The 26,823-nt window shown below is 47.2% G+C and overlaps 2 protein-coding genes across 2 annotated transcripts in view; both read right to left on the reverse strand.

Moving 5' to 3' along the window:
• CFAP299 (cilia and flagella associated protein 299) overlaps positions 1-14,121 on the reverse strand; it is a 193,706-nt gene extending 179,585 nt beyond the window's left edge. Inside the window, exons 1-2 of the mRNA XM_061992191.1 lie at positions 13,648-14,121; positions 11,317-11,438 (exon numbers count right to left, since the gene is read on the reverse strand). Of these exons, the coding sequence (XP_061848175.1) occupies positions 11,317-11,438; positions 13,648-14,121 (596 nt within the window). The remainder of the gene's footprint in view (positions 1-11,316; positions 11,439-13,647) is intronic.
• A 5,010-nt stretch (positions 14,122-19,131) lies between these two features.
• FGF5 (fibroblast growth factor 5) lies at positions 19,132-26,559 on the reverse strand. Its single transcript, XM_061993154.1, has 3 exons — positions 26,238-26,559; positions 23,657-23,760; positions 19,132-19,476 (listed from the first exon to the last, which is right to left on the reverse strand). The coding sequence occupies exons 1-3, from the start codon at positions 26,557-26,559 to the stop codon at positions 19,132-19,134; spliced, it is 771 nt and encodes a 256-aa protein (XP_061849138.1).
• Positions 26,560-26,823: the final 264 nt, after the last annotated feature.

The following is a 26,823-nucleotide window of genomic DNA, read 5'->3' on the forward strand; positions in this document are numbered from 1 at the left end:
AATTGTTGTCAAAGACAGTCATAAAGTTTAAGTATGTTGTGTTAGACTGCTTCTCTTCTTTCCCTCTTAGCAATGTGTTTCAAAAGCAGCAAGCGATTAAGGAAACACAACTTGTCCTTTGCCAAAACCATCTTATGATGATTTTCCAGTTGTTTTATTATTTATGCTGTGACCAATTAACTACATTCCTATGTAAACACTCACTAACCTGCAATTCCCTGCCTCTCCCTTGAACTATTTCTAAAAAATGTAGTACTTGGTATTCCTCCATGGAGGCAGGGCAGAAGCAGCTTTTAATGATGGATGCCATAAGGGCCATCACTTCATTACTGACTACTCTTAGACAACAGGGAGTGCATGGATTGGACTTTGTGGTACTGCTTGATAACATTTCTCACTTGTTTCCAGAACATTTTTCAGTATCATCACCTATTTTCCCTGCCAGAAAAAGAACACATCTTTTGCCACTGTCTTCTGTAGTGAAACATCAATGGAAAAAACATGACTTAGCACCTGAAGATTACTAGTTTACATTGTTATTTGAGATGTATTCTTCTGTAGACTTCCTTTTTTTTTCCCCCCCTATATACCAATAAAACACATCGATTCCATCTTTACCTTTGGCTAGAAAATCCAGGTGGTTCTCCCTACACTGAAAAAACACTCAGGTGACAAAATAAGACAAATTTGCAGCTACTAAGCCAGAACAGTGTTAGAGGCTTCAACCAGGTCCAGGGTCTTTGGGGGCAGGGGGAAATGCAAAAAAAGATCATCTATAGGAAAGAGATACCAATAGATACAGAAAAGGGACAACAGTAGACTGCTTGCTGAAGGTAGGGAAAAGGGAAAGCAATTAGGAGAGGAAGCTTGATGATGATCAGGAACTAGTCTGATAAGTCCAATATCCTAAGAACAAGCTCTAGAATGATCCCATGAAACTTTTGTCACTGGATAATAAACGGCCAAAGGACAAGCAATGCAGAAAAATATAAACAGATGTCTACGGTGAAAAAAAAAAGAAATCTGACATTCACAGATGAAATTATAAGCTCCAAACTGACTATTATCATTCATGAAAGACCCCTATATTATGATAAACAGTCTGGGCTGTTGCAACTACTTTTAAGTCAATCCAGCTTCTTTTGTTTTCATACAATCTTTAGATTGTTATTTCAAAGCCAACATAAAACAAAGAACTCACTGGCCACCACATACCAAATCCTTAAGGGTCCAAAGAACGTGCAATTTACCAAGTTATTATCCTTATGTAACATGGACTTTCATACCTCATTGCTTTCAGGTTACCAAATTGAGCTGTAATTCAGAAAAGTGTACAATTTTAGCCTGAAAATATCAAGATACCGTAACCAAAAAAAAAAACCCATTATGAACACAGAAGAAATAAGCTTAAAATATTTTGGAATTTAAGCTGCCTTGCTAGAAGAGAAGCCTGGCATTCATGCTACACACAGCTCCCTATCTTTATTTTTTTAAAAATAAGGTAGCAGACAATGTGGCTTTTATATAGCAATCTCTGTAATGTTATTCAAATTTAAAAAAATGAAGTGTTTAGAAATGACAGATCTATTCTCTGAACACCAAAGGCTTAAATCCCTCAATTATCTCCTGTCTTCCTTCAAAAAGGCACACTGAGATCCCAGGCATTTAACACAGCATCACACAGAAACTCTTTATAGGACAACACTTGCCTGGATTCCAAGACAAGAATAATAGCAACAATGACTAGGCAAAACTCAGCTGGGGCACAGGAACCTGTGAGGAGCAAGAGTTCAATGGTAACAAATGCCCTGCTTCAGAGCCTTCTCCCTCAACCTGGGGGGAAGCCAATGTCTGTTACCACTGTTCAACTTGAGATGATAGGTGTGCTAGCACTCAAACACCAGCAAATGCCTTGCAAGGGTGTTACAGAGAATGTCTGCAGAGCATAGTTTAAAAGCAGAGAAAATCTAGCCACTGAAGCACTAGAGGAAAACTGTCCTCACACTGCTCTGTATGAAAAAACCACAAAACTAGAATCACCTAAATTACCTGCCACCAGCTCTTGTCTGATACAGTTCAGTGGTCCTACAACCATACCTAGCTGTTCTTTTCCTGTTCATTCTTATCCCGAACAGCTTTAACTGCAAGTTTTGGGTTTCTTTTTAAAATCATTCAGCATAGTGCCCTTGTTCTTTTTATTCAGTTTAAAGGTAAGAATCCACATCCTAGTGCCAAAATTGATGGTTGATTAAGAAAAGCTTACACACAGTTAAATCTTGGATATGCAGACAGTTAGTACCATTTGCCTTTTAGAAACTAAAAGACTGACTGCTGACAATTTATGTACTTGAGTTGGAGCATGGAAAATGATACTATGTGAAAACAGGGTGTATTTGTGGGTCTCAGGTTCCTACAGAGACTAATACAAATAATCTGCACAATTTGGTACATGCATCTTTCCCAGTCCAAGATGACAGTTCACACTATTCCCACCAACTTTACTATCCTCTACAAAAAGACTATCCTCTATCCTCTTTACTATCCTCTATCCTTACTACCCTCTTACAATGGTGTAAGCCAGAGAAAAATTTGGCCTTCTTAGCACATCAGACACATGTAGTTTAAGAAACAGGCCAGAATGTCCCAGAGCAGAACCAGATCCTAGAAGATGAACGAGACGAACATGTTGCAAACATTCCCAATAGCATGGATAACTGCATTAAGACACTTTTTTTTCTGTCTGGAAGACACAAATATAATGCAGTTCCTCTTCCAGCAGGCAGCATTAACCACCCAACTGAGTTCAAGGTGAGGAAGCACCATGCAGCCAGAGCACTACTGTTCAGTAGGAACTGAGTGAGGCTGGCTACTATAAATTTACAAGTATGTGCCCCAAGTAACTGCCAGCTCCCACAGAAGAATGTAAACATACCATCAAGTTTTACACATCAAAACTTCTCAACATGAAATGTTGAGGCTCTTACTATCCTTAAGCAGATTTGCACTCCAAAGAAATTAGGGGTTTGTGCAGACAAGACAGCCATTGAAACATTTAAGCAAGGAACTTTGCCAGATCTTCAGCTTCTGTACATGTATTTGTGAAAGACGCTTCCTTACCACAACAGAGGTCCTGACGAGACCTTTTTCACGACTTGCCATCCACTGCGTAGGAGGTGGCCAGGCAGAAAATTCTGTCTGGTCCTTAGTGTGGGTCTGCGGTTCTCACTATGCTTTGGTGCAGAGAAATATTTCAGCTCAGAACTACTGTTTTGTAAAAGATTGCAATCCTTGATATACTTCAGAGGAGGAAAGCTGCTTTGTGTTCCACTTAATATAGAACACCTGAATTTCATCACTTTGAAAATGTGTGTTCACATGGCACATTAGTAGGAAGAAATTGGAAGAAGGGGCAGACGTTTGAGCATCTCTGCCTCAGGCAGTTATACCAAAAAGAAATAGATATCAAATTCTTCTTTAATTTCTCTTTTCTAGGTGTTTAGGTCATCTTAGCTAGAGTTTTTAATATGCACTTTTTTAATATCTATCTTGTGCAAAAGAAATCTGAACCAGCAGACTATGAACTACAGCAATCTACAGACAAATCCATTTCCTTGACTCTAGTTACATTTGCTTAAGGATTTCTAGCAAAATAACAAACCGTCACTCTAGAAAGGAAATACTTTCCAGCACCTACTTAAACATGTTTAATTTATTTATTCCAAATATTTTCCCCAAACTATCCACAATTTATAAAGGGAAAAAAAGTAAAAATATGAGGATCAATTTGTTCTTAAGTAGAGAACCTTGATTATCGCAACACACCCCCAGGTGAAAAAACATTTCTGCTTGTGTAACTAACTCACTGCCTAGAGCAGAAAGCTACCCAAAAAACCTAGACTTCTTTAAAAAACATTTGATATTGTATTATGAAGGATGTAACATTTGGAGTTATCAAAAACTGCTCAGGCTTGTCTGCTGATTGAAGAGCAACTTTCACACCTGGTGAATCAAATGGTCCCCTGATATAAATATATACCTCTCAAAATTGTTAAAATTTGTTCAGCTACTTAGCTTTTTCAGAAGCCTATGTCATAGCATATGTAGTCAAGGCTAGAAATTTTTATTTACTCTTTCTATGTCATATTTTGATTTGCTGTAAAGCATGTACATACATGTATTTCTACAAGATGTCAGTTAGAAATCTCATGACCTATCAACTTGTTCCTCACCGCAGCAAAGTTTTAAGTATCAGCAGAGAAAGAGTCTAGGATTATCAGCATCTAGCACTGATGTAACCAACTAATTTGTCTCCTAATATTTTCTGTAAAATACCACTTTGTGAATAAGAAGCAATTCTCAAGCCTGCTCCTTTCTATAGCTGGATATAAGGAGTTCCAAACCATGAGAGAAGCATAAAGAACTACTAGATCTCTGTATCATCGATAAATGACTGTCAAAAGAGTCCATCATCCAGTAAGTGCCCAAGTTGCGTTTGTCTTCTTCCTTTGTTGGCCTGAGAAAGCGCCACAGACGCTTTCATGCTTTGTCACCACGGAACTGTTGACAAAAATATGTTGCAGTAAAATAAACAACAAAAATTCAGAGAGGGGAAAAAACTGGTGTCAGAAATGGGTCATTCTCCCCATCCCACTAAAGTATTAGTTTAAAAGACTGAAAGAGAAAGAGGAAAGGCACACAATGAGAAGAGGAAGGCAACTAAAAAAGCCATTATGTTGGGCCAGAAGAGTCACCATAAAACATTCCTATGGCTGTTTCAGTTTCCTATGTTTACACAGTCTTGAATTACTGAGACATTTGCAAGCTTCAAACAATTCAGCTCAGAGAAGACTTCCAACATTGATATCAATCTAAATGTTACCTATACATTATGAGCTTATAAAAATGGAGAAGAAAAGAAAAGCTCTAAGATCCTCCTGCCATAGATTTTCTTGCACATTCTCCAATTCTTACTCATTCTGGTTGTGCCAAAAAGCAGACTGTCAGCCACCTGACTCAAGCTCTGCAGGCTCTAGTCCTAGCAAGTGCTAAGAGCGCATAGGCACATTGATACAAAATATAATCAACCATACTTCTTCTGTAACATCACAGAAGAAGAAATCTATCAGAGCTTAGTAATAGCTCTGGAGGAGATCTGGCAGGAGACAAAACCAGGAGTGATCTACTGCATTCACACGGACTTGGCTTTTCAAAGCCTCAGAGGAAGTTAGCTAGTTAACTCACTGGAAACCCTGTACCTACCTGCCTTCAGTGCCTTTCAGCATTTCCACCTAGGAATGAGTTCATTCACCCCATATTTTCAGCACTGATAGAAAACCAACAAGCATTTAAAAAAGCTACCTTTTGATCCATCCTTGCCTGTAAGACACTGGCCTATCCAGCAAACTGAGAGCATCACACACTCCTCACATCCTTCCACAGAAGCAGTTGGATGCACTTGTACAGACTGTACCTTTCCCCCTTCTCTCCTGAGTGAAGGTGTAGTCCATACCAAAATCAAAATTAATTTATGAGCTAAAATAGGAAAGATGGAGACCAAGATCATGCCACTTTCCTCCAAGATCCTCAGGTGTATTAAAAGAAGGTAATTTCCTACACTCCTTCAACAATAAACAGATTCAGTCCTCCCTCATGAAAGAGTATCCATGTAACACTCAGCCACAACATGATTCATGCAAGGAAAGTACTGTCCAAGAAATTTCAACCCATAGGTTGCCCCTGAACTGTTGAGAGTCTTCCTTACAGTCAGAGTAGAGTCCACAAGGCCTGCACTGGGTACTGACCCACTCAAGCAAAAGGACTACAGGGAAGCTTTGAAGGAACAATCAAACTGCAAATCAAACCCTCGATACTGAATGAAGGCCTGCTTTGGGCAGATTTCTGGGTTTTATTTCTGTACACAAGAAAAGTCTTTAGACCATACACTCATACATATGAAAACCTCTAACCAATGATTTTGCTTTCAAGATATTGTACTTAAAGTTACAGACACATAATTGTTTTGGGATTTGGCATTTCCTGAATCTGAACTACATTAGAAGAATGAGGCTACCATTAAGTGCAGAGTCCTGAAGTTTAATTCTTTGCATTACATTTCAGCAAAATCACTTGCGATACTGAAACCCAAAGCAATACTTAAAGAGTAACATTCCCTCTATCATTTTTGATGTTTCAGTTTAGTGGCCAGCTTAAGAACATAATAAAGACAGAGAGGACAACCAGAGGACTCATGTACCAAAACATCCATTTTCCTTATGTTTGTAAAAGGAATACATTTTAAGTAGACCTGATAGCATCTTTAACAGAAACATTTTACACATAAAACCAAATCCACAAGACAGAAGTGTTTCTGACCCCACACTTCCCGAGTAAAGGACCAGAGGAGAGGTAGCACAAAAAGTTCAGGTGCCAGAGAAAAGTTACAGTTAACTGTTCAGTAGGACATTCTTGGAATGTTTGAATGCAAAGTGCTCTGCAACTGTTTCAAATCTAGAGTTTGCAGAAATGAAATGAGCTCTCCCTTCTGCTACATTTTCTGCTTTCTCCAATGAAGGGACAGTCTGTAAGATACCTCTCTTTATCTTTTGTGTAATGTGATTTGGGAGGTACCTTACAGACCTCACATTACACATTACATTGTGTACCTCACATTACACAAAAGATAAAGAGAAGATGGTAAGATCTGTCCACTGACTGGCACTAGGGTTTCATTTCCTCCTCTGGCTAATGAAACTTAAACCCAGTTTTCTACCACCTGGAAGCAAAGCTCATCTTTGCCATTTGCCATTCCATTCCCACACACATTTGCACAGGAGAGATATTTCTGGGTTCCTAACCCTTGTCCCAAGGTCAACATTGGTGTATTAAGCCACAGAAAAGCAACCTTGGGAGTGATGCTGGAATCCAGAACACCCTCTCCTTTTCAAGCATACTGATAGGAAAAGTAGTCATCCTAGGCACAAAAAAACCCCAAAACAAACAAACAAACCCAAACTAAACAAAAATGGTATTTTATTCATGAAGTGGACCCAGACCCATTTTAGAGGACAAAGACTCCATACTCCATCCAGACCAGCTTGTATCTGGACATCAATCTGCATTTTCCAGGATGTGGCTGTAAATACCCCTGCAGAGAGGTAGCTATACAAGCAGTTCTAACGTCTGCCTAAGCTATGCAACCCTGATACTCTGAATGGAAGTAGCAGTCTTTCCTCCAGATAAAAAGCCTAACAAGGATGCTTCCAATGCTTTTGTTTGTGGGCTTTTTTGTTTATCACAGTCTACCCATACCACTGAGCAGTCAGACGAGAGCTCAATAGCTGTGAATCTTAAGTAGAGAGAGGCCTCTCCTGGTTACATCCGGTAAGGCACCAAAACCCTGAAGTGGAGAGATATACACATGAGAGATCATCCTAAACATCCTCCTCAGCTGAGCCACTGCTCCTTCAACGGTAGATTTTTGCAGAGACAACTCATAGCCACAGAACCCATGTTAGTGTCCAAGGCAGTACCAAAGACACCTGTTCAATGCAGACATGAACAGAGCAGGAATTGAAATGGAAATGATTCATACTGTTATTGATGTTGCTTAGTACTAAATCTTACGGCTAGTGAGTACTCATGTGCCAGACAGAAGTTGCTTCAAATCCATGTGACAGTAGTGTAGTTCCCTGGGAGAACATGGTAGTCCTGCAGTAAAATGCAGGTATCGGTGCCACATGGACGTCAAGTAGTTGATGCAGCCTGGATATAGGCTTTGAAATACAAAAGCACTTATGAACTGCTGCTAACTCAGATCACTCAATCAGAAGAGGAGCTTGCAGCAATATAAGGCAATAGTGTACCTGCAGTTGAGACAACTGACAGTAAGTTGTTTCCTGTCTTGATGTCAAGCAGAGTTTTATTTATTCTGTGTGTGCTCAGCTGAAAAAAAACTCCACAGCTCTGAAACATCAATGCTGTGTAAGTTACAGGATGCTTTTGAGGAACTTCTGAAGAGATTTTTAATTCTGTCACTCTGAACAACACAAAGAAAAAGCAATTTTGCATTCAGTTAGAGATAATAGTAAAAAATATTTATTTCAAATTTATCTCTGTCAAAGAAAATATAACACAATCTGGGGCTCAATTCTCTTCATTTCAGATGCCAAAGAAATGGACAAATATACCTGTTGCAAAGAACAGATGGCAGATATTGCTTCTACCTGCCTCTCAAAGTCTGTGTTTCTCTGTTTTTTGTTATTCTGTTTTTTTGTTTTTACCAAAAAAAGTCCAAACCCAACTTTCTGACGGTGCACCTTTTTTTGTGGAAAAGCACTAAGTATTTTAAAGGAATTAGTCTTACTTCTATTTACTTTCCCCTATGAATTTTCATATCTGACTTCAGATGTGACATACAACTAGAAAAGTTTAAGACTGCTTCACAAAGAGTCCAAGAGAAGAAATAAATGCACTGCCACACTATCATTCCAGACACTTGAGGGAAAATATTGGCCCTTGTGATCAGAAGCAGCTTTGCAATATGGTGTAATTTGTAGCTACTCTGCAGCTAATTTTTCAAATATTAGCCAAAATGAGTCTTCCTATACATGAAAACAACTTAGCTCTTGAGTAAACTTTGACCATTACATTTAAGCAACAACTACAAAACCAGAGAAGCACCCTAAGAATGACCATCTTCTGTGTGCTCACCTTTACTACTGCTCTAAATCATCTACTGAATTCTGTCTTGCTGATTTGTTGCTACTCCACAGAACCATGCCTGGAAGCACTTTGTTACAGCTAAGAAGACACTGCCTAGTTGCTACTCTGCACAAGGCTTCATATGCCCAACAAATTACTGTTTTTTTCTGTGATTTTTCTCTGATAAAGTCACAGCAGTAGGAGGTGTGGCAGTAAAACATTGCCAACTGATAAAGCTTGCAGAAATCCAGTACTTCTGACCACTGACAGAGGAATCCTAAAAATAAAAAGTGAATTATGGAAACCTACAGCAAATACAGCAGCTATGCATAACACCCAGTGGCACATCACAGAGCAGAAATGCAGCAGAGGCAATATATATTAGGGTTGTTGACTTATTCCAGTACATTTTAGCCACTGGAACTTGAAGCTGATGTTGTGCAATACCAGTGCACAATTCCTTAGGCCTCAAGGTGTTTCTATCAGTAAGGCACACAAGAAGCACGCTGGCCTGGGAACCCATTGTTATCAATTATTATTATCATTATTATCAGCCACTTGCAGGTAGTTCCAAAACCATTAAACTCAAGTTTGCTTCCCAAAGAAAGCACAAAAAGTCACTTGCCAGCTAATTCCTCTGTATTTTGATCCAAATAACCCCTCACTGTATGAAAGTCCCAATCTTTGACTTAAAAGCCACGAGCTATTTTTCCTTGGTGGAGGAGATTATTGAGGAGATTATTGTTCTTGGGAAACAGCCCTGTCAATGCACATGTACAGGACAGTAGTGTCATGGCAGTATGTGGGTGATTGAGAGGAGCATCAAAGCAGAAATCCTGAAGGCATCTGTCTATGAAGTTTGCTCTCATATCCTAAAATTATCCAGGCAGTCAGAATTAACACTGACAGTTTCTGAGACCTGTGAAGCCAAGTCCAAATGAAAGAGATCTTTTCCTGCTCAGAGAAAGCCACAGATGTATTTTTGCAAGCAGACAATTCAGAAGCACTGACAGTAGCAACTCCTGACACAGATATTTGGATAATCTGCTGGACCAAACAGGGTTAAAATAGGCCAGTCAACCCTGTGAGTCAGGCCTGATGTCTCCATCTACTAACAAATGACAAACTAACCAAAAAATAACCAATCAATAAAAGACAGTAGGACAAAGTACCCACTTAGGACATCAAGGAGAGGGAAACACACTGAGAGCTTTGGCTTTAGTTCACTTTCACTCATCTCTGTAAATGGAATCATTAGAAGAGTAATTAATAATGATCAGTGGTTTAGAAACATGTTTAACAAGAACACTACATGACCAACTGTTCAGCCATTTGAGATCAGTTCTTACTCTCCTGATGTGATCAGCAACGTTACCCTCAGTTTCATCTGCCTTCAGAGTATGTCTGGGCATTACTCACACAACGTTACAAGTCTAAACACGTATGAAAAAAAACAAAAACAAATAATTGTATTGATTCAAATAATTAGGCCTTTGTTTTTGCAAAATTAGCTTCTCCATATAGTGACATGAATAGTTAATTCTTCAAATCAACTCAGTTTTTGAACAACTGGTAGGCAAAGAAAGCGTATTTTTTCTTCTCACGTGCCATCCCTTTTCCATCAACAGTACCCTGTCTTGTAATCATCAATCCCAGAACTCTGAAGTATTAGAAAATACTTATTACAGTACTTATTTTACAACACAGTTGGTGAATACTAGAGCCACTGAGAACATTTACTTTCCTGTGGTCCTTTTTTTTTGTGCTACAGTGAAATTATTATTTAATAATTTACCGGTATGTGTCAAATGTCTTTGATAGAGTTTTTGGGCACAGGACACGTATGTTGTGTACTTAAGCTATTGCCGTACTTCATGTATAAGCCTTGCACGTGAAAGGATGATCAGGGTATTGAAGGGCAGTGTTTTGTAACCAAGTAGCAGTATCAAGATGTCTCAAACACACCTGCCACCTAAGAAACATTGTTGCCTCATTCTCTTACGCTGCTATTTGAGCCTAGGGGAAGTGTGACAAAAAAAAGCATAGCACAAACACACACTCCTGGTCACGAGGCAGCCCCAGCAGACAGGACTCTGCTTTTGGGAACAGGTAGCTGGTTTTACAATGCCTAATTGACCAGGTGAAGGAAATCAGTGGAAGATGCAAAGCCAGGGTGCAGATATGGCCCTCCTTCACACAATCACTGAATGGCAAGGGTTGAAAGTGACCTCTAGAGATGATCTAGTCCAATCCCCTGCTAAAGCAGCTTCACCTCCATCAGGTTGCACAGGTATGCATTCAGGTGGGTTTCAAAACCTCCAGACAAGATTCCACAACCTCTCCGGGCAGCCAGTGCCAGGGCTTCCTCACCTTCACAGCAAGAAAGTTCTGTGTTCAAGTGGACCTTCCTGTGTTCCAGCTTGTGCCTACTGCCCCTTGTCCTGTCACTGGGTACTACAGAAAAAAAAGACTCGCCCCATCTTCTCGACACCTGCCCTGGAGGTATTGAAAGCATTTATAAAGCCCTGTCTCAGTCTTCTCATCTCCAGAATAAACAGCCCCGGGTCTTCTTCCAGGGCGTACCGAGGTGCGCCAGATGGCGCGGAGGGCACTTACTTCTGGGGGGCCGCCGCCGCCTCCTGCCCCGCAGCCGCCCGAGCCTCGAACTCCTCCCGCTGCATCACGTCCCCGGAGCCGCGGAAGCCCAACTCCACCAGCTGCCGCGCCACTGCCTTGCTCTGCGGGAAGGAGCAGACGGGCGGGCAGCCCCGTGAGCTCTGGGACCCCGCCGGCGCGCCCGCGGCCCCCGGCAGCCGCCGCTGCACCAGGGCGCCGCCTGGCGTTGCGGTGGACGGCAGGGCGCGGCGCCCCCGCGGGTCCGGGGCTGCGCGGGCGGACAGCGCTGAGCCGCTTCGCCCCCGGCTGGCCCCGGGCCCGGCGCGGCCGCTCTGCCGCCGCACACCGCCGCCCCTAGCCGCCGCTGCTCGTCTCTCCGCAAGAGCCTGGCCCGGAGGCCCCTCTGCCAGCGCAGGTGCCTCCGGCTGCGGGGGCTCACGGACCGAGCGGTACCAACAGTGCCCGCCGGGGTTCGTAACTCAGGAGACAGTGAGCAGTCTGCCTCAGACCTCCCCGAAACCGGCTACTCAGCCGGTAGAGCCGCGGCCACCTGCAGGCTCAGCCGTGCTCACCAAAAGTCACAAGTACTGCTGCACTGAACAAGACAGAGGAGCCCCAAGTGCCACCTCAACAAAGGGCCTGAGGTCAGTGCAGGGGTCAATGTCACCACAGCCTCTGCCGGCCCCATGACAGCCCAGCAAGCAGCAAACATCCCTCAGCAGTTGAAGCCATGCTGGGTCTACCCAACTGTTCCCTGCCTGCGACACATCTAGGCCCCAGGAAACAACATGCACTCCTCTTTTTATACCTTCATTTGGAAACCAACGTCCCCGCAGGAGAGTAACACTAGCAAGTTGAGCTCAGGGGCAGGAGGCATTGGAGCTGAGGGTGAGGTATTTCCTCCAGCCCCAAAGCATCTGACAAGCTCCGTCAGGCAAAGCACCCCAGGAAATATCCCCTTCCTCTTTCACTCCAGCCAGGTACAAGCAGACTGACAGACCCAGTCACGATTTTACAGAATCACAGAATCTCAAGAGATGGAAGGGACCTTGAAAGATCATCTAGTCCAACCCACCTGCCAGAGCAGGGCCACCTACAGTACATCACACAGGAACTCGTCCAGGTGGGTTTTGAATGTCCCCAGAGAAGGAAACTCAACAACCCACCTGGGCAGCCTATGCCAGTGCTCCCTCACCCTCACAGTAAAGGAATTCTTCCTTATGTTTCTTTGGAACCTCTTATGTTCGAGCTTATACTCATTGCCCCTTGTCCTATCATTGGACATCACTCAGAACAACCTGGCTCCATCCTCCTGACACCCACCCTTTACATATTTGTAAACATTAATGAGGTCACCCCTCAGTCTCCTCCAAGCTGAAGAGCCCCAGCTCCCTCAGCCTTTCATCATAAGGGAGATGCTCCACTCCAGCATCTTGGTGGCCAAGGGAGAGTGACCTGCTTTCTGAAGGCAAATCTGTAAACAAAACCATGTCCCTTCTAAGTGTGAGACACAAAACCTTCTGCAACACTTCTGCAAAGTGTTATCCACCGAGCTATGTGCACTATCAGAGGATAAAATTGTAGCAGTTGTGATGCAATGTGTTTGACCAGACACATCCCTTGGAATGATTCAGCCTAAAAACCGTGCTTCCCAAGAAGCGGACAAGGTTATCTTCCCAGTTTTGATTAGGAAATGAGCCAGCACTAGCTTGAAGCTGCCTTTGCACAGCAAAGCCAGTCCCTTTGTCTTCATCTCATACCTCTAAACAGACAGGGTGTTTGTTGCCGTATTTTGTTTCTCCGTGTGGATATCAACAGCCAACATGCTCCCATGGCAAGCATTCTGGTCCAGACCTGCACTTTGAAGTTGCTTGTGAACAGATCCCCATTTCAGCTAGCCTTGCTGCAATTCTCAGGCTGACACACACACAAACACCACTAGCATGGCCCTTCCCCTGCTTCCCAGCCACCCTGCTGCTGACCGACTGGAGGTCAGTCTGGAAGTTTATTTGTATGAGAGGCCTGTGCCCCCTCACACCCATGGAGAAAGTTTGCAGGACAGTAGCCACAGCGGTTTATCCCATCGGGATGGGTTTTACTAACGAAGCTCCTGCACCTAACGAACACCCAAAGCTTCACACGCTAACAACATGCCAGCTGTTGAGCACTGACCTGCCGCCGGGGCCAGTGTCTTTCAAAGCACAGGCCGACTGAGGAGGCTTTCCCCGGGTGTACCGGGGCGGGGAGGGGTGGCCTACCCAGCCCACCCTCACCGAGGGAGACCGGGGCCGGGCAAGGAACCTCAAGACAAGGGTCCCGCCTCCCACTGACCTCCAGGTACTGCAAGTCCCGCGCCGTCACCTGCGACTCCAGGTAGTCCTCGTAGGTGCGGAACAGCAGCGCGGCGGGAGCGGCCGCCGCCATCCCGCCCGCCGGCGTCCGTGGCAACCGGCTGCGGCGGCGCGCGCCCCGTCCCGCGCCCCGTCCCGCGCCCCGACCCGCGCAATGAGCGCGCGCCGCGGCTCCGCGGGGGCGGGTCCGTGGGGCGCGCGGCGGGTCCGGACCCCGCGTGCGGAGCGGGGCTGCCGGGCTCTGGGCGGAGGGGTGCTGCTCGGTTGTTCTGGAGATTACTTTCCGGGGGCTGGGTGTTTTGGCGGACTGCTCGTCCGCGCAGGGTGGCACCGCGGGACGCGTTCTGTGGGTGTGAGGGCGCGGCAGCCGGTCCCTGGCCCAGCTGCGCTGCTGGGCGGGGCCGAAGGGCCGGGAAGGAGGTGTCGGTGCCCAGCCCTGTGCGGCTGCGCTCATCACATCGTTAAAAGCAAAGCCACGTGTGAAGAACGCTGACCTGGCACTCGCATTCCCACCTGCCCTGTTAACGCAAGCACCTGCAAACCTCCACTGCAAACCACTGCGGGCCTAGCATGCTGTGCCACATACACTGACTTCTTAAGAAAAATGGTTGCTTAATTTTTGGCCACTGTCACAGCACAGGTTTTGTTGGCCATCCCACAGGAGAAGTGCAAAGGAAGCTGTAGTGGGGCTCTGTGGGAAGGCAGGTGACAGCGAGGCAGCTCCTGCACCTGCATTGATGGGCTCTGCTCAAGGGCCCCAAGCTGCAACATGCTGCAATCCGGGAGTGTGGGATATAAGCAAGTATTTCTGGAGATTTGGAAAATTACATACCCTTCCAGGGATGGCAGTAGAGGTTAAAAGCAAAGATGTGATGAGGAGAGGGGGAAGATGGGGGCTTTTTTTCATTCCAGTACTCTAACAAATACATCTAACCACACGGAGATGGGGCAAGGCACACTCCACCATGCTCTAAGTTCCATGTACATTTGTACCTCGTTTGCAGGTGGCAGTTGCTAGGAAAGGAATTTGGGAATCCTCCTTGTTTGATTCAATTCCAGCTTTTTCTCCCCAGCACCACAATTGTAAGTCAGCAATGGTAGAAGAAAAAACCAAAACAGACCCCACAAACAAAAAAATGACACACAATGCCAACCCTCAGCTTCTCAAAATATGCAGGATTTAAGCCAATGTTTTCCTCATCAGGTAATAAGTTCAGTTTGGAGTTACTCCCTTGGCAGGGATCGAGCTGACAGTGTAGCCTGTGGCAGGCACCAGCCTGGCCTGCCTGGGGGAGCTCATGGTGAAGGGAGCAGCTGGGATAAAACATCAGCTTTGCAGAGCAAAAACGAAGTCTGACTCTCCTGGGAGACTTAATGTTTGTTCCAACACTTGGTAACGTGGTGCTTTGAGTTGAGCTTCCAGAGGCAGTGTGTCTCTCCCCATGCAGTATTTGGCCTAATCAACATCTGAGACTTTTTTGTATCTGCAAAGCCTGCAGGAAACGATGACTCAGAAAGCAAATGAGAGGAAAAAAGGGTGAATTGTAGGTATCTGTCCACATTGTGCAATTGTATATTTTTAGCCTTGCTGACAAAAAGCTCAGAGGCATCCTGCTAATGTCCTAGGGTGGTTAACTTCATAAATCTGTGTTATCTTCCTATGGCCTGGATCCCACCCACTGCCCTACTCTCAGCCTTCTTCATGATTAAAATGGCCTGAGAGGCCACTGGTTCCTCATCACAGGCCACACAGCTGGCTGATGCACAACTCTCCCCTCATTGCTTGCTTCCAGCAGGCAGACCTCCCCCCAGTCCTCAAACGCAGAGCCCCTTCCCCAGCATGTCTCACTGCCCTCAGCACCCCACAATCAGGTAGGAAAGCTCCTCCACCCTTGTGTGCAACAAGATTTAAAGGCAATATAGAGAGCTTTATGTAAAATAAGTACAGAAATCTGTCCAGCAATTACTACTGTTGAAGCCAGGATGATAGATCCACTCAGATGAAACGGGAGCAGCTGACAGGATAGTTTATGTCAGAGCTGCAATGCTGGAGCCTTTCTTCTTTTTCTGGACTGCCACAGCAATTTTCCCTCCCTCAAGTCACAATACCAAGTGTAGTGTTGCTCTCGTCAGTTCCACAGGAGCAACACTCCTGCCAGTATGTGAGACCAAGTGCTGCCAACAAGAAGGAAAGAACAAGAGAAGCATTTTGGTCTTGTGTCTTTTTTCCTTGTAAATCCCCACCCTGCCTTGAGAGCAGGAGCACAGGAAGCTCTAGGCTTCTGCTGCAAATTTTTAGCTTCCCATCCTACCCAGGGAGCAGCTGGCCGGTGCAACATGACCTCTGCTCCACTTGCAAAAGCAGCAGCCAGAAAGGTTTAAATGCAATCAAGAACTGTAAATAACAGTAAGCCAACAGCAAAACCACTTCTGAAATACAAGAAACATAACATGGTGAAAAAGTAACCTTTATTCCTTAAGAGTCTCTCAAGTTGTTTACAGGATGTTTTTAAATATCACAGAGAGTTACCCATTTTTAAATGCCTTCAGTCTCCTCCTGATAAGTAGGTCTATTTAATTTCCTTGGAGAAGAGTGGCCATAAAGGAACAAGAAGGGTTTGTCAGTCCATGCCACTTAAATTGCCTTAGGCTCTCTGCTGAGGTTGCTAGTGGGCTGCTGTCTGGTATAGCACAAACTTCTTCATTGCAATGGCACAACTGCATTTTCAGGATTACTTCGATATTAAAGCACTAGCCTCCCCCTGCAGCTTCCTACACCCTGTCGCTATGTGCTATGGGGCTGCTCCTGGCTGCCTGAAACCCCAATTAAAACATGTTTCACCAGCAGCCCCCAACATGCAGTGTGGCAGCCCCCACATTCCTTGGGAAATGGAGTGCGAGAGGAGAAAGCACCTGCACTCCCTCAGCCCATCCCAGTCCTCACCCTCCCCAGGTAGGACAGCACAGATTTCACTGGTCCCCAGAGTGAGAGTTTCTCACATCAATTTCACCCAACAGCTATGAAAGACCATAAATGCTCTTTATTGGGTACAGCAAGGGACATTGGGAGAAACAGTTCAACCAGACCGATGAGCATGAGGTAGGCGACAGCAGTGCTCAGCCTCTGCAAGGCCGAGTAGGTCTGCAGGAGGGCTGGCTTGAGGGGAACCTGACCATTGGCAGCATCCTTCATTCCTCAGGTAAGTCCCAAGGGCAACATGCTCCAACTTCAGCTCCCTGCACTCTCATCCCTCCCAGCAACTGCAACAGAGCAAGCAGCCCTTCATGGTAGTTGCTATGGCAAACACTGAATGCTGCTGTCACAGCTCAGTTTGGGATCAGTTTTTTCCCAGAAACATACAGATTAAAGCTTTTTCTCTTTTCTTTTTTTGCATACAGGCTAGGTATCGACAAGATACTTTCTTAAAATAAGATTTAAAAAAACCCCAAACATTTCCCCTCTGAGGGAAAGCAGTGGCAGTAAGGGATTAGCACACATTTGCTCCTCTCTTACCTGCCCAGGGAGCTCCACTCCAGGCTGAGGATTGCACTCTCCTACACATAAATGTTGTCATTCAATTAGTTCATTTAGGTGGCCCCATGCTTCACTGGGCATTAATTACACATAATTGTGCCTGGCTATTGAACAGCAGATAAACAGTATTATTTGAATTTTGTAACTTTGCAGTCAGGTTGTGAGGTACACAACACATCATGTTTGGCTTGTGCTGCCCTGCTATGGCTTGACCCCAAAAGTCTGCTCCAGAAGATCCATCACGAGGTCTGTTGCAGCACACAGGATGCGGAGCATGGCATACAAAGAGAGCACTTGCACCCATTTTGCTCCGCTCCACCCTGTCACAGGTGCCATAACAGGCCACTAACAGGGATAGTGGCTAATATAGCCATGCTCATTTTGCTCCTACAGGGGTAAAAAGAGAAAAAAACCCCCCACATAGACAATAGACAGACAAGAGACTAGACAGCCAGGTTATAAAAGGAAGTACAATTATATTTTATTCCAGAGTCCCCATCCATCCCTGCACATGGACCATGTGCCCTTGTGCAAAAGCATTTGCTACTACATAGAGCAGATGCCTCCAACCAGGGGCTGCCCAGAAGGACAATGGACAAAGACCCACAATTTCAATGGAAATAACCATTTATACTGTGATCCCATTTGGAGAAGAGGCTCAGCAGTGCTGCCGGCCCTTGTTATTGCTGCTCGACACCAGCAGGGCTCAGATTGGGAAGAGTTTTGCTAACGGGAGCCCACGTGGGCTCTTTTTAAGGCTTAACTGGTGATGTTCAATGCTACTGGTTTCCGTATGTACACAACACAGCTAAACGCCAATTTAAAACTCCATACACACAATTACTCCACAGGTAACACCAAGGAGAAAAAAACTGGACAGTCAAGGCCATAAGATAAGCTGGGTGGGGAAAAACCACTTCCGAAGGTACAAGCAGCTGTAACAACATTTATTGTCACATTGCCACACTTGCTATAAAATAAAATGCTTTCCCTCGCTTCTATTGTGAATGATAAACTAAATCAGCAGCACTAACTCAGAAGAAATCAGTGGGCACCCAGGGGCCAAAGGTGGGGGCTGCAGGGGTCCCCCCAGCTGCCCTCAGGGAGGGGTCTGGGTGCAACTCCCTCCCCATGCAGGCAGGAATGCCACAGGCCCAGGGCAGAGGTATTTTAAACATAGATATTGAAGCCATTCTTTGATGGACAAGAGGAGACTTGCTCTTCAGCTGTCCAGGGAAGAACAGGAGAGACCACAAGGAGTGGGGCTGCAAACAGCCACCCTACCAAAGTCTGCAACCTAAAAAAAAATAAAGTTTAAAAAAATACATATATCTCTGTTATTGCCAGCAAAAGAGTTTTAAGATCCCTCCTCGCACAACAGATAAGGTGAATGAATTTGTTGGGCTTGAACGTGGTATTCTGTTGTGAAAGAGAGAAGCTGGTTTGTAAAGAGAAGGGGAAGAGGCAGACCTTGATATGCAATGTTTGAGGTATGGTTGGAGCAAAAAAAGTGCAGCAAAAAAAGAGATGCAAAAGAAACAAAAAGGAAAAAAAGCACTTCATAGGTTGGTTCTGAACGTATCTCTTGTATGAAAACGATTGTCAAAAGAGTCACTAGTGAAAATAAGGTAAGAAAATACATTACCTTAGAGGTACCTTTCTGTTTCTTTCAACAACATAAAATTAACCCGAGGTCCATCAAGTGTTTTCTGTTCACCACAGGAATACTCTTTGGAAAGCCCAAGTTATGTCATCCCAGAGCACAACTCCAAGATGCCAGTCTGGTTTGCAGAGCCCCAAGCCCAACGTGGCTACTTGGAGCTTCCCTGCACCCATCCTGGAAGGAGGGAGGTAGGTGTCCCACAGGGTCACCCCAAAAGCGTCCCAAGTGCCTGGTCTCTCCCATGCCTGGGTCCCTGCCATGGCACACTACCCGAAGCGAAACTTCAGTCGGTACTTGACGGGGCCGGGGTTTTTACGAGGCGGGGAAGGAGCGACCTTTGGTTTCAATGGTGGCGGAGGCTTCTTTTCGGGGAGGGTGACGGTGAAGGCGAGCTCGGGCGGCTGAGGCTGCCAAAAGCGTGGGAGGAAGTGTGTGGAGACATGCTGGGGTCGAGCACGAGGGCTGCAGCCCCGCTTGGCTTTGCCCCGCTTGTTCAGTGCCACGTACCACTGGCGGCCTGAGCGTGGGCTGCGGTGGACGGCTGAGGCGTAGGTGTTGTAACTGTTCTCCTGGAAGCGCTCCCGAAACTGGCAGTCCGCTGTGAACCGGGCCTGTGGGGACAAAGTCAGGGGCACCATTACCAAAGGGCTGCTTTTACCAGTCCCCTGCCCTGCAATGCTTGCTAGGTTTCTAAAGTTCCCCAAACCAGGTCCAAAGGGGCAAGCAGCAACACAGGGCACCTGAAAAACCCACTCCAAGTCTACCATGCACCTAGACATTTGGAAAACCCCCAAGACAGACACTTTCAGAAGCTGCTTGCCAATCTTGGACTTTCTTAGGAAAAAAATAAGCTTGGCCTGCCCCAGCAGCACCCTTCCCTCCCAAACCAGCTCTCCCCCTGCCCAGGAGAGAGGATGTGGCTCCATAACCTCTTTGCTGCAGCTTGGGTTTGCACCCCCGCTCCTTCTCCCTTTGGCACTGAATCATCACTTAATCTGGAAAGGCAATTTGCATGCAGATTTTCATTGCTTCACTGAACATGGCTTGGATTAGTTTGGGGTTTTTCTTCCTCTTCCTTGTCTTAAATTAACTCAGGGAAATTTGTCCCTTGATAACCTGAAGAAATAATGAGCAGCCAAACACCATGGCCTCTTATAAACAGAGCAGCCACACTGGGTCCCAGACAGCTAGGGGTAAAGGCTTTCCATTGCCTGAGAGGACAGGCTGAACGTTGCCCATAACATTTCCTTGTTTTCAGGGGAGGGGGAAAGCATGCAGAAATACAAAATCAGAGCCCAGCTGTGCCCCAGCTACATACCCATGGCCTTGGGACACCTGGCTGCAGCCTCCAGTGGCCTCTCTGAAGTGCTTTATCACACTTTAATCTGACTGTGGGAATGGTACCTGGTGCCCTGACAGCTTTTCCAGCCATGCCTGGAGCACCACAGCCAAAACAAAGCAACACTTCAGAACTGTTGACATGAAAGGGATGCTGAGCTCTTGAGCTTGGAAATCCCCAGCAATGCAGAAGACAAAGCCCCCAAGCCATGCTTTATAACCATGCAGAAGGCCCAACTGGCTGGGATAATTTTTAAATTCCTAATTTTTAACCACAGAGGTTGAGTTCTATAATACAAGTAACAAGAGTTCCCAGCCTGCCATGCATTTTTTCCTCATGGCCTTTTGAATGAAGACTCATTTTGCTCTTCTCTTGAAAGAAACATTGTCATGATTAATCATTTTTGCTTTCCCTGCTTCTTATACATCCTCAATGATGTATTGCCCATGCATGAGCAGTCACCTTCCCAAGGCAAGGCTTTGCTGACCCCTTGTTGCTTTCTGAGGCCCCAACATGTGTAGTGGTGCTCAGGCAAGACATTCCCACATCAGCCTTGGTATAGGTGAGGTTTTAGGATTGACCAAGGCACCAATGCACACCTGAAAGGGTGCTCAGCTCAAGAGGTCCTGAAACAGGCCCCACATTTCCCAGTGGGATCTGGGCAAATGGCAAGAACAGGCTTTTTTTTATTTTTTTAAATGAAGCTGGCTGCCTTGCCCTGGACATCAAGGCTGGCCATGGCTGAGGATCTGATACTAACATTGACTTCTTAAGGCTTTGCAAGCACTGCTGTGACAGAGAAGACGCTCATACCCCTGCTCATACTTCTCCCTGTACAGGCAGGTAAACTTGCTGCTTGGCCCATGGGTAAGCCAAACAGACATTTCCAATCTGGCCCAGTATTTTTGGGACCATGCCATCCTGGGAAGGGAGGTGGTAGGAAGAGGGCTGCCCAGCTGCTCGTCCAGAACATCACAGGAAAAGTTCTGCCTCAAGTGGTTTTGGGGGAACCACTCCCTAAGAGTCTGAGTAGCATCCCCTCCAAAGCAGGATTTGGAGAAGTGGGGCTGGTCCCCAGCCCCAAACACTGAGGGGTGCCATGGGCTGCTCCCAACAGCAGTGCAGGGAAGGAAGAGACCCGCAGGCAGCGCACATGGAGGAAGCTCTCACCCTCAGATGGCAAACTGCCCTAGGAAGCACATCAGCTGCTACTTCGCCATCACTCCAACACACTCCCCCACGTCCCAGCCTCTCAGCTCAGCAGCCACACCATTTCAGATAGGGAAAAGCACAGGGCGGGAGGCACAGACGCGGATTTGCTCTGCGGCAGCTCCAGAAACAATCATGTAGAGCAATCCTGAAGTCAATTAAATTTCAAAATTCATTTCAACAGATATTTACCCCAGTGAGGACCACGGCATTCGGAGCACTCAGAAAATCTCCTGAGAAAGGAGAATTACCTGAGCTCCCTGTGGGCGACCCTCTCCTCTAGGGTCTGTGCCAGCTGCTGCCAAGACCTACACCAAGCACCCTCCTGCCCATTCCACGCTAAAAATGTACAAACGAGGCTGAGGATTTAACAACAAGCAAAAAGCCATCTGTGCACGCAACTGATAATTGCCAGGATTACTGTCATTTTCTGAAGCTGGTGCCTCTAAAAATGAACTGCTTGGTAATTTAATTAAGTTGCCATCAAAAAAAAAAGAAAAGAAAAAGAAAAAAAAAGAAAAGGAGAGTTGCTGCAAAGCATGGAGCAGGGATAAAGTTGGGCCCTGGCAGCCAGTTTCGAAGGAGCCCGAATCCCTGCAGGAATGACTTTTATCTGCAGTTCAGCACAAAGTCACCGGCATGACTCTCATATCAAAGCACTGCCCTGAGTGACGGGCGCAGGACGCGCTTTGTACTGCTCAAAACTCATTAGGCCATGAAATAACTTTATCCTGCCAAGGCAGGAAAGAACAACAGATGCTGGGTTTGCATTATCGGCATTATTTAGCCCAGCAATCTTTAGACATTTGGGTCAAGTTTCTACAAATTCGTGGCTTTCATCCGAGCAGGGCATCGTGTGTCTTCACCCCCGCTCTGACCCGTCTAATTGATGTCCCTCTCCTGCGATGCCCTTTGTGTGCCGACAATTAACCATACACCGACAAGGTTTGATTTAATTTCTGCCTGCACCAGGGCATAAATCAAGGCTTCAGCTCTAATAAGAGGCCCATTGTACACTGTGACCAAGGGGAAGCTCTGGAGGGTCCAGGAATCACACTCTGCCTGCTTCCCTCCCCTCTCCATCCTTTACCTTTCCACTGCTCTCCTGTTCCCTGCCCTCTTTCCTTCCCTCATGTTTTTCTCCATGCAGCCTTTCTGCCTTTTCCCCTAAACAGCTTTCCCACTCTTACTTTGATTCCAAATCTAGGGAACCACGTGCTCAGGAGGAACACTCCAATAAGGGAAGAGAAAGAGAAAGAGAAAGAGAGAGAGAGAGAGAGAGAGAGAGAGATGCAGGTTCATAAATCTCACTTGAAGGCAATCTGTGGGCCTGGGCAACAGAAGCAAATCAGTGACATCCACTCTGCAACTATGAGGCTTGACTCAACCACGGGGCAGACAACAGGCTTATCCTTCTTCCAGGCCATCGGCCCTGAACAGGGTCCCTGGGAACAAATCTGGGTGACAGGTCATCCAAGGTGCTGCCTTTAAAATGCCTTTCTTTAGGTGCTACATTTACACATGCCTTTGAAAGATGACGTCTTCACGCAAGCACAGTAGTTACTATCATATGTTTAAATGATCTCTAACATTAACAAGAAAAAAATTAAGCAGCAGCATCTTGAAGTTAAAAAAAAAGTGAAATCAACTTACAGGATTTTTTTTCAATGCAGAAGGCCTGAAAAAACCATACTTAGACCTGCAGGAAACCCCAGCCTTCAGGAAAGCAGCATGCAGAAATAGCAGCTACTGGGATTTTTCCACTCTAGCTGCAATGCTCCCGCACAGGTTGGGCCTCACCTGCCCAAAGCTCTCCCCCGGGAGCATCTCTCCCCGGCAGGCGCACGCAGGGGAGCGGGTGGGCTCCCAGCACCACGCATGCCGGTCCCCGGGAGACATTTGGCTAAAACCGTCTGCGCGATCTGCTGCAGAAGTTGCTAAAAATAAACACGCAACGCTCAAAGAACAAGTCCTTTTGATGCAAATAACCAACTGCAAAAAAGAAAAGGCACTTTTCTTGGTTAAATGGATTAAGCAGGGATATGGGCTTCGGGGTTTCGGGCTCCACCTGTCTCCTATCTGTCTGTGTGGTGCTGATGCCACTCAGCGCAGAGCCCACCCAGCAGCCAAAGGGGCTCAGCACACCAGGGCCCTGCCCAGGAGCATCGCTGCTGCGTACAAGTGAAGGTGTCACAAGACCTTTAATAAATGAGACATACTGATAAGCAGGGGGGGTTACTTACACTTGCATGGAGTTTTCCTTTTTTTGACATCGCTAAAAATTTGTTGCTGAAAACTCCTCGTATTCCTACAATCCCCTGAGACACAGCAAATATTTCCAAAATACCTAGGATGACAGAAATCCCAAAATAAATCACAGTTCTTTTCACATCAGCGTGACAAAGAAAAAAAAAACCTAAAAAAAAAAAAAAGAAGAAGTCTCACAGGTTTGCATTTCCTCTAGACAACCCTGCTCCTCGGCTGCCTGGCTCCACACAGCCCTCCTGCTCCATTCCTCCACCCCACAGAGGGACCTGCACTGACTCCAAGATGGCTACAGGGTAGTGGTCGTGGGTTTTGTTTGGTTCTTTGTTTGTTGTTTTGGTTTTTGGGTTTTTTTAAGCTGCATTTTAGAGGACAACTTCTGATTTGGTTGCAACACAGCAAGTTCACCCCAGGGGAAATCCCTCTCAAGGGGATCCCTCCCTTGAGCCTACAGTCATTCCACTAAGATAAGCCTTGCCTGTCCTCCTCCCGTACACAGCTGGTGTCACAGACATCATTTGAGACTACAAGTATCCACAGTGGTTTCTTAGGCCCCTCCTCGTAGCAGGACTTGGGGAGCTGGGTGCTATGCAGCTCAGACATGAAAGAGTAAGTCGTTTTCCCCTCAGACAGGTATTTTCTAAACGGGATTGGTCTCTGGCCCCCAGTGGGGCGTACGTGACTTACAACTCAACTTACAGAAGAGCCTCTGAGCAACTTCAGCAACAGTACCGACGTTTTGCTTCCCCACTCAGTGCAGTGTCCTCTCTGGTAGAGGAAGAGTGGCAGCAGGGCCTGGCATCCCTCCCAACACCCTCCCTAGTCAGAGGGAGATGAAGTAAGCACCTTTCCCCAACATGCCCTTCCCACTCTGGGAAAAAAAGTATTGCTACCCACGCTGCAGTCCTGGGGTGGCCCTGGCCTCAAGAGGAAGAAGCCCGTGAGAGCATCTCACCCAGCCCCAGCCAACAGCCACACAGATTAATGTGCCAAGAGCAAACATGAAGCTGCTGTTAAATCCTTGAGGCCAGGGGATCAGATCACCACTTCCCATGTTTATTTTAAGGAGGAAGCACAGCTCCCGGAGGCACCCAGATCCCAGCACCAAGGGCCTGAGGGACACTTTGGGGGTCTGGAGGGCCACCTCTCCTCACCCCACAAGCCCCAGTGGTAGCAACTGTTAAGAGGCATAGAGTTGTGGAGCCCCACTGCAACAAGACATGCTCCCTGTCCTCGAGGGCACATCAAAGCCTGCCAGCCTTGGTAGGGGGTAACTGCTGGCTGGAAGTCACTGGGGTGCCCTGAGCTAAAGCCAGTTTCCCAGGGGCCAAAGCTGGGGTTTCCCTGCCAAAAGTCACCTTCTTCCCCATGGGAGATAGCTCCTCAGGGCAATCTGCCGCCAGTACGTGTGCCCAGCCAGGGCTGGCTCTGCTACCAAGCGTGGAGCTGATGCCACTGGTGCCTTTCTGGGTAGAAAATAACAGATTAAAGAGGAAGGAACTTCACATAATCTAAGTCCCTGTGAGAGAGCTGTAGCATTAGAGGCTGCACACATCTCACAGGAGAAAGTCCCTCTGTCATGCTGCTGTGGGACCTGGTCCAGGGGGGCATGGTACAGGCAGCCCCTCCAAACTGATATCTCCTAAAAGAGCCCCAGTCTTGTTTTGCCCTTCACAGCCCCCAATCCTTTCCCATCTATGCACCCGCAGTGCTCCTCGAAATCCCAAGCAAGGTTTCTGGCCTACCAACATCCCTGCCCGCAGGATGCTTTCCTTCATGGGGCCAAAGCATAGACCAAGGCCCAAATGACTCGGTCCAGACCAGATGTGGCCATTGCTCCATGAGTATACCTGACAACTGAAGCCTCATGTGCTGCCAGGACCACCCCAGCCCCAAGGCCTCAGGCTCTTCAAGTGATTTTTTTTCAATCTCCCCTGCCATTTCATTCCCTCTAACAGGATATCACGGCAACTCTGACCTAAAGGATAAGCCATGAGTTAGCACAGCTTTCTCTCAGGGGAACGTCAGCCTCAGTCCTATTTTTAAACTGAATATATCCTAGCACTGTGCTGGAACAATCAGAATGCAGAAGGAAGGATGGAAAAGTTAACATGGGGAAAGGACAGAGAAGCAGTGTGAGGGAGAGCATGGCGTATCACCCTCTCTCCCAGTGTCCCGGCAAGGTTCTGTCGTAGGACCACAAACCTCATCCCTTTACATCAGTCCCCATGGACTCTCTTCCTCAAGGTGGATGAACCCTGCAGGGCAGCCCTTCCCAAAGCGAGCACAGCAGAGCTCGCTCCGCTCCCCGGGACAGTGTTCCACCCGAGCCCACAGGGCACGAATCTCCATGAACTCATCCTCCCTGGGCAAGCAGCACCCCAAATTCAACGTTCATGAGGCTACCCGGGCCACAGCTCACCCCAGATAAAGGCAGCAGGGAGCAAGTAGCTCCATCACCCCAGAGGAGAGAGCCCCAAGACTGGGGATGCCGCCCCTCCCGCGCTGGGGCACGGGCAGACGCTCCCCAGCCCCCCCGACCGGCCCCCTGGCACTCACTGAGCGGGCTCGCGTCGTGGGCGCCGTCCACACGGCCGTCGGGGTGCAGCTGGAGGTGGAAGCCGATGCCTACCCGGCAGTACAGCCGGCCCCGCCGTCGCCCCGGGCGGCTCCGCGGGAAGCGGCTCGGCCCCGCCGCCGCTGCCGCCGAGGAGGAGGAAGAGGAGGAGGAAGGCGCGGGAGCGTTGCGGCCCGCTGGCCCCGGCTGCGCCCCGCCGGGCACCTGCTCTCGGCGGGCGCGGGTGGGCAGAGCGAGGAGGAGGAGGAGGAGGAAGAAGGACGGGCTCATGCTGCCGGCGGGAGGGCGGGCGCCGCGCCGCATCCCGCTCCGCCGCGGAGCCCCGGCGGGGGGGACCGGGACGCCCCTCCCCGCCGCCACCGGGGTATTTATAAACGGGCGGCGGCCCCGCACCTGTGCCCGGCCCCGACCGCACCAAGCACCCCCCGCGCCGCCCCGCCGCCCCCCGCGGCAGATGCTGAAGCTCGGGGGGCGCATAAATCTGGGGAATTAACTTGTCCGCCCCACCGAGACGGAGGCGCTGAGGCTGCGCCTCGGGTTACCGCCGAGAAATACCTCGTCAGCCGC

The sequence above is a fragment of the Colius striatus genome, chromosome 3 (genome assembly GCF_028858725.1).
Source record: "Colius striatus isolate bColStr4 chromosome 3, bColStr4.1.hap1, whole genome shotgun sequence".
Lineage (NCBI taxonomy): Eukaryota > Metazoa > Chordata > Aves > Coliiformes > Coliidae > Colius > Colius striatus.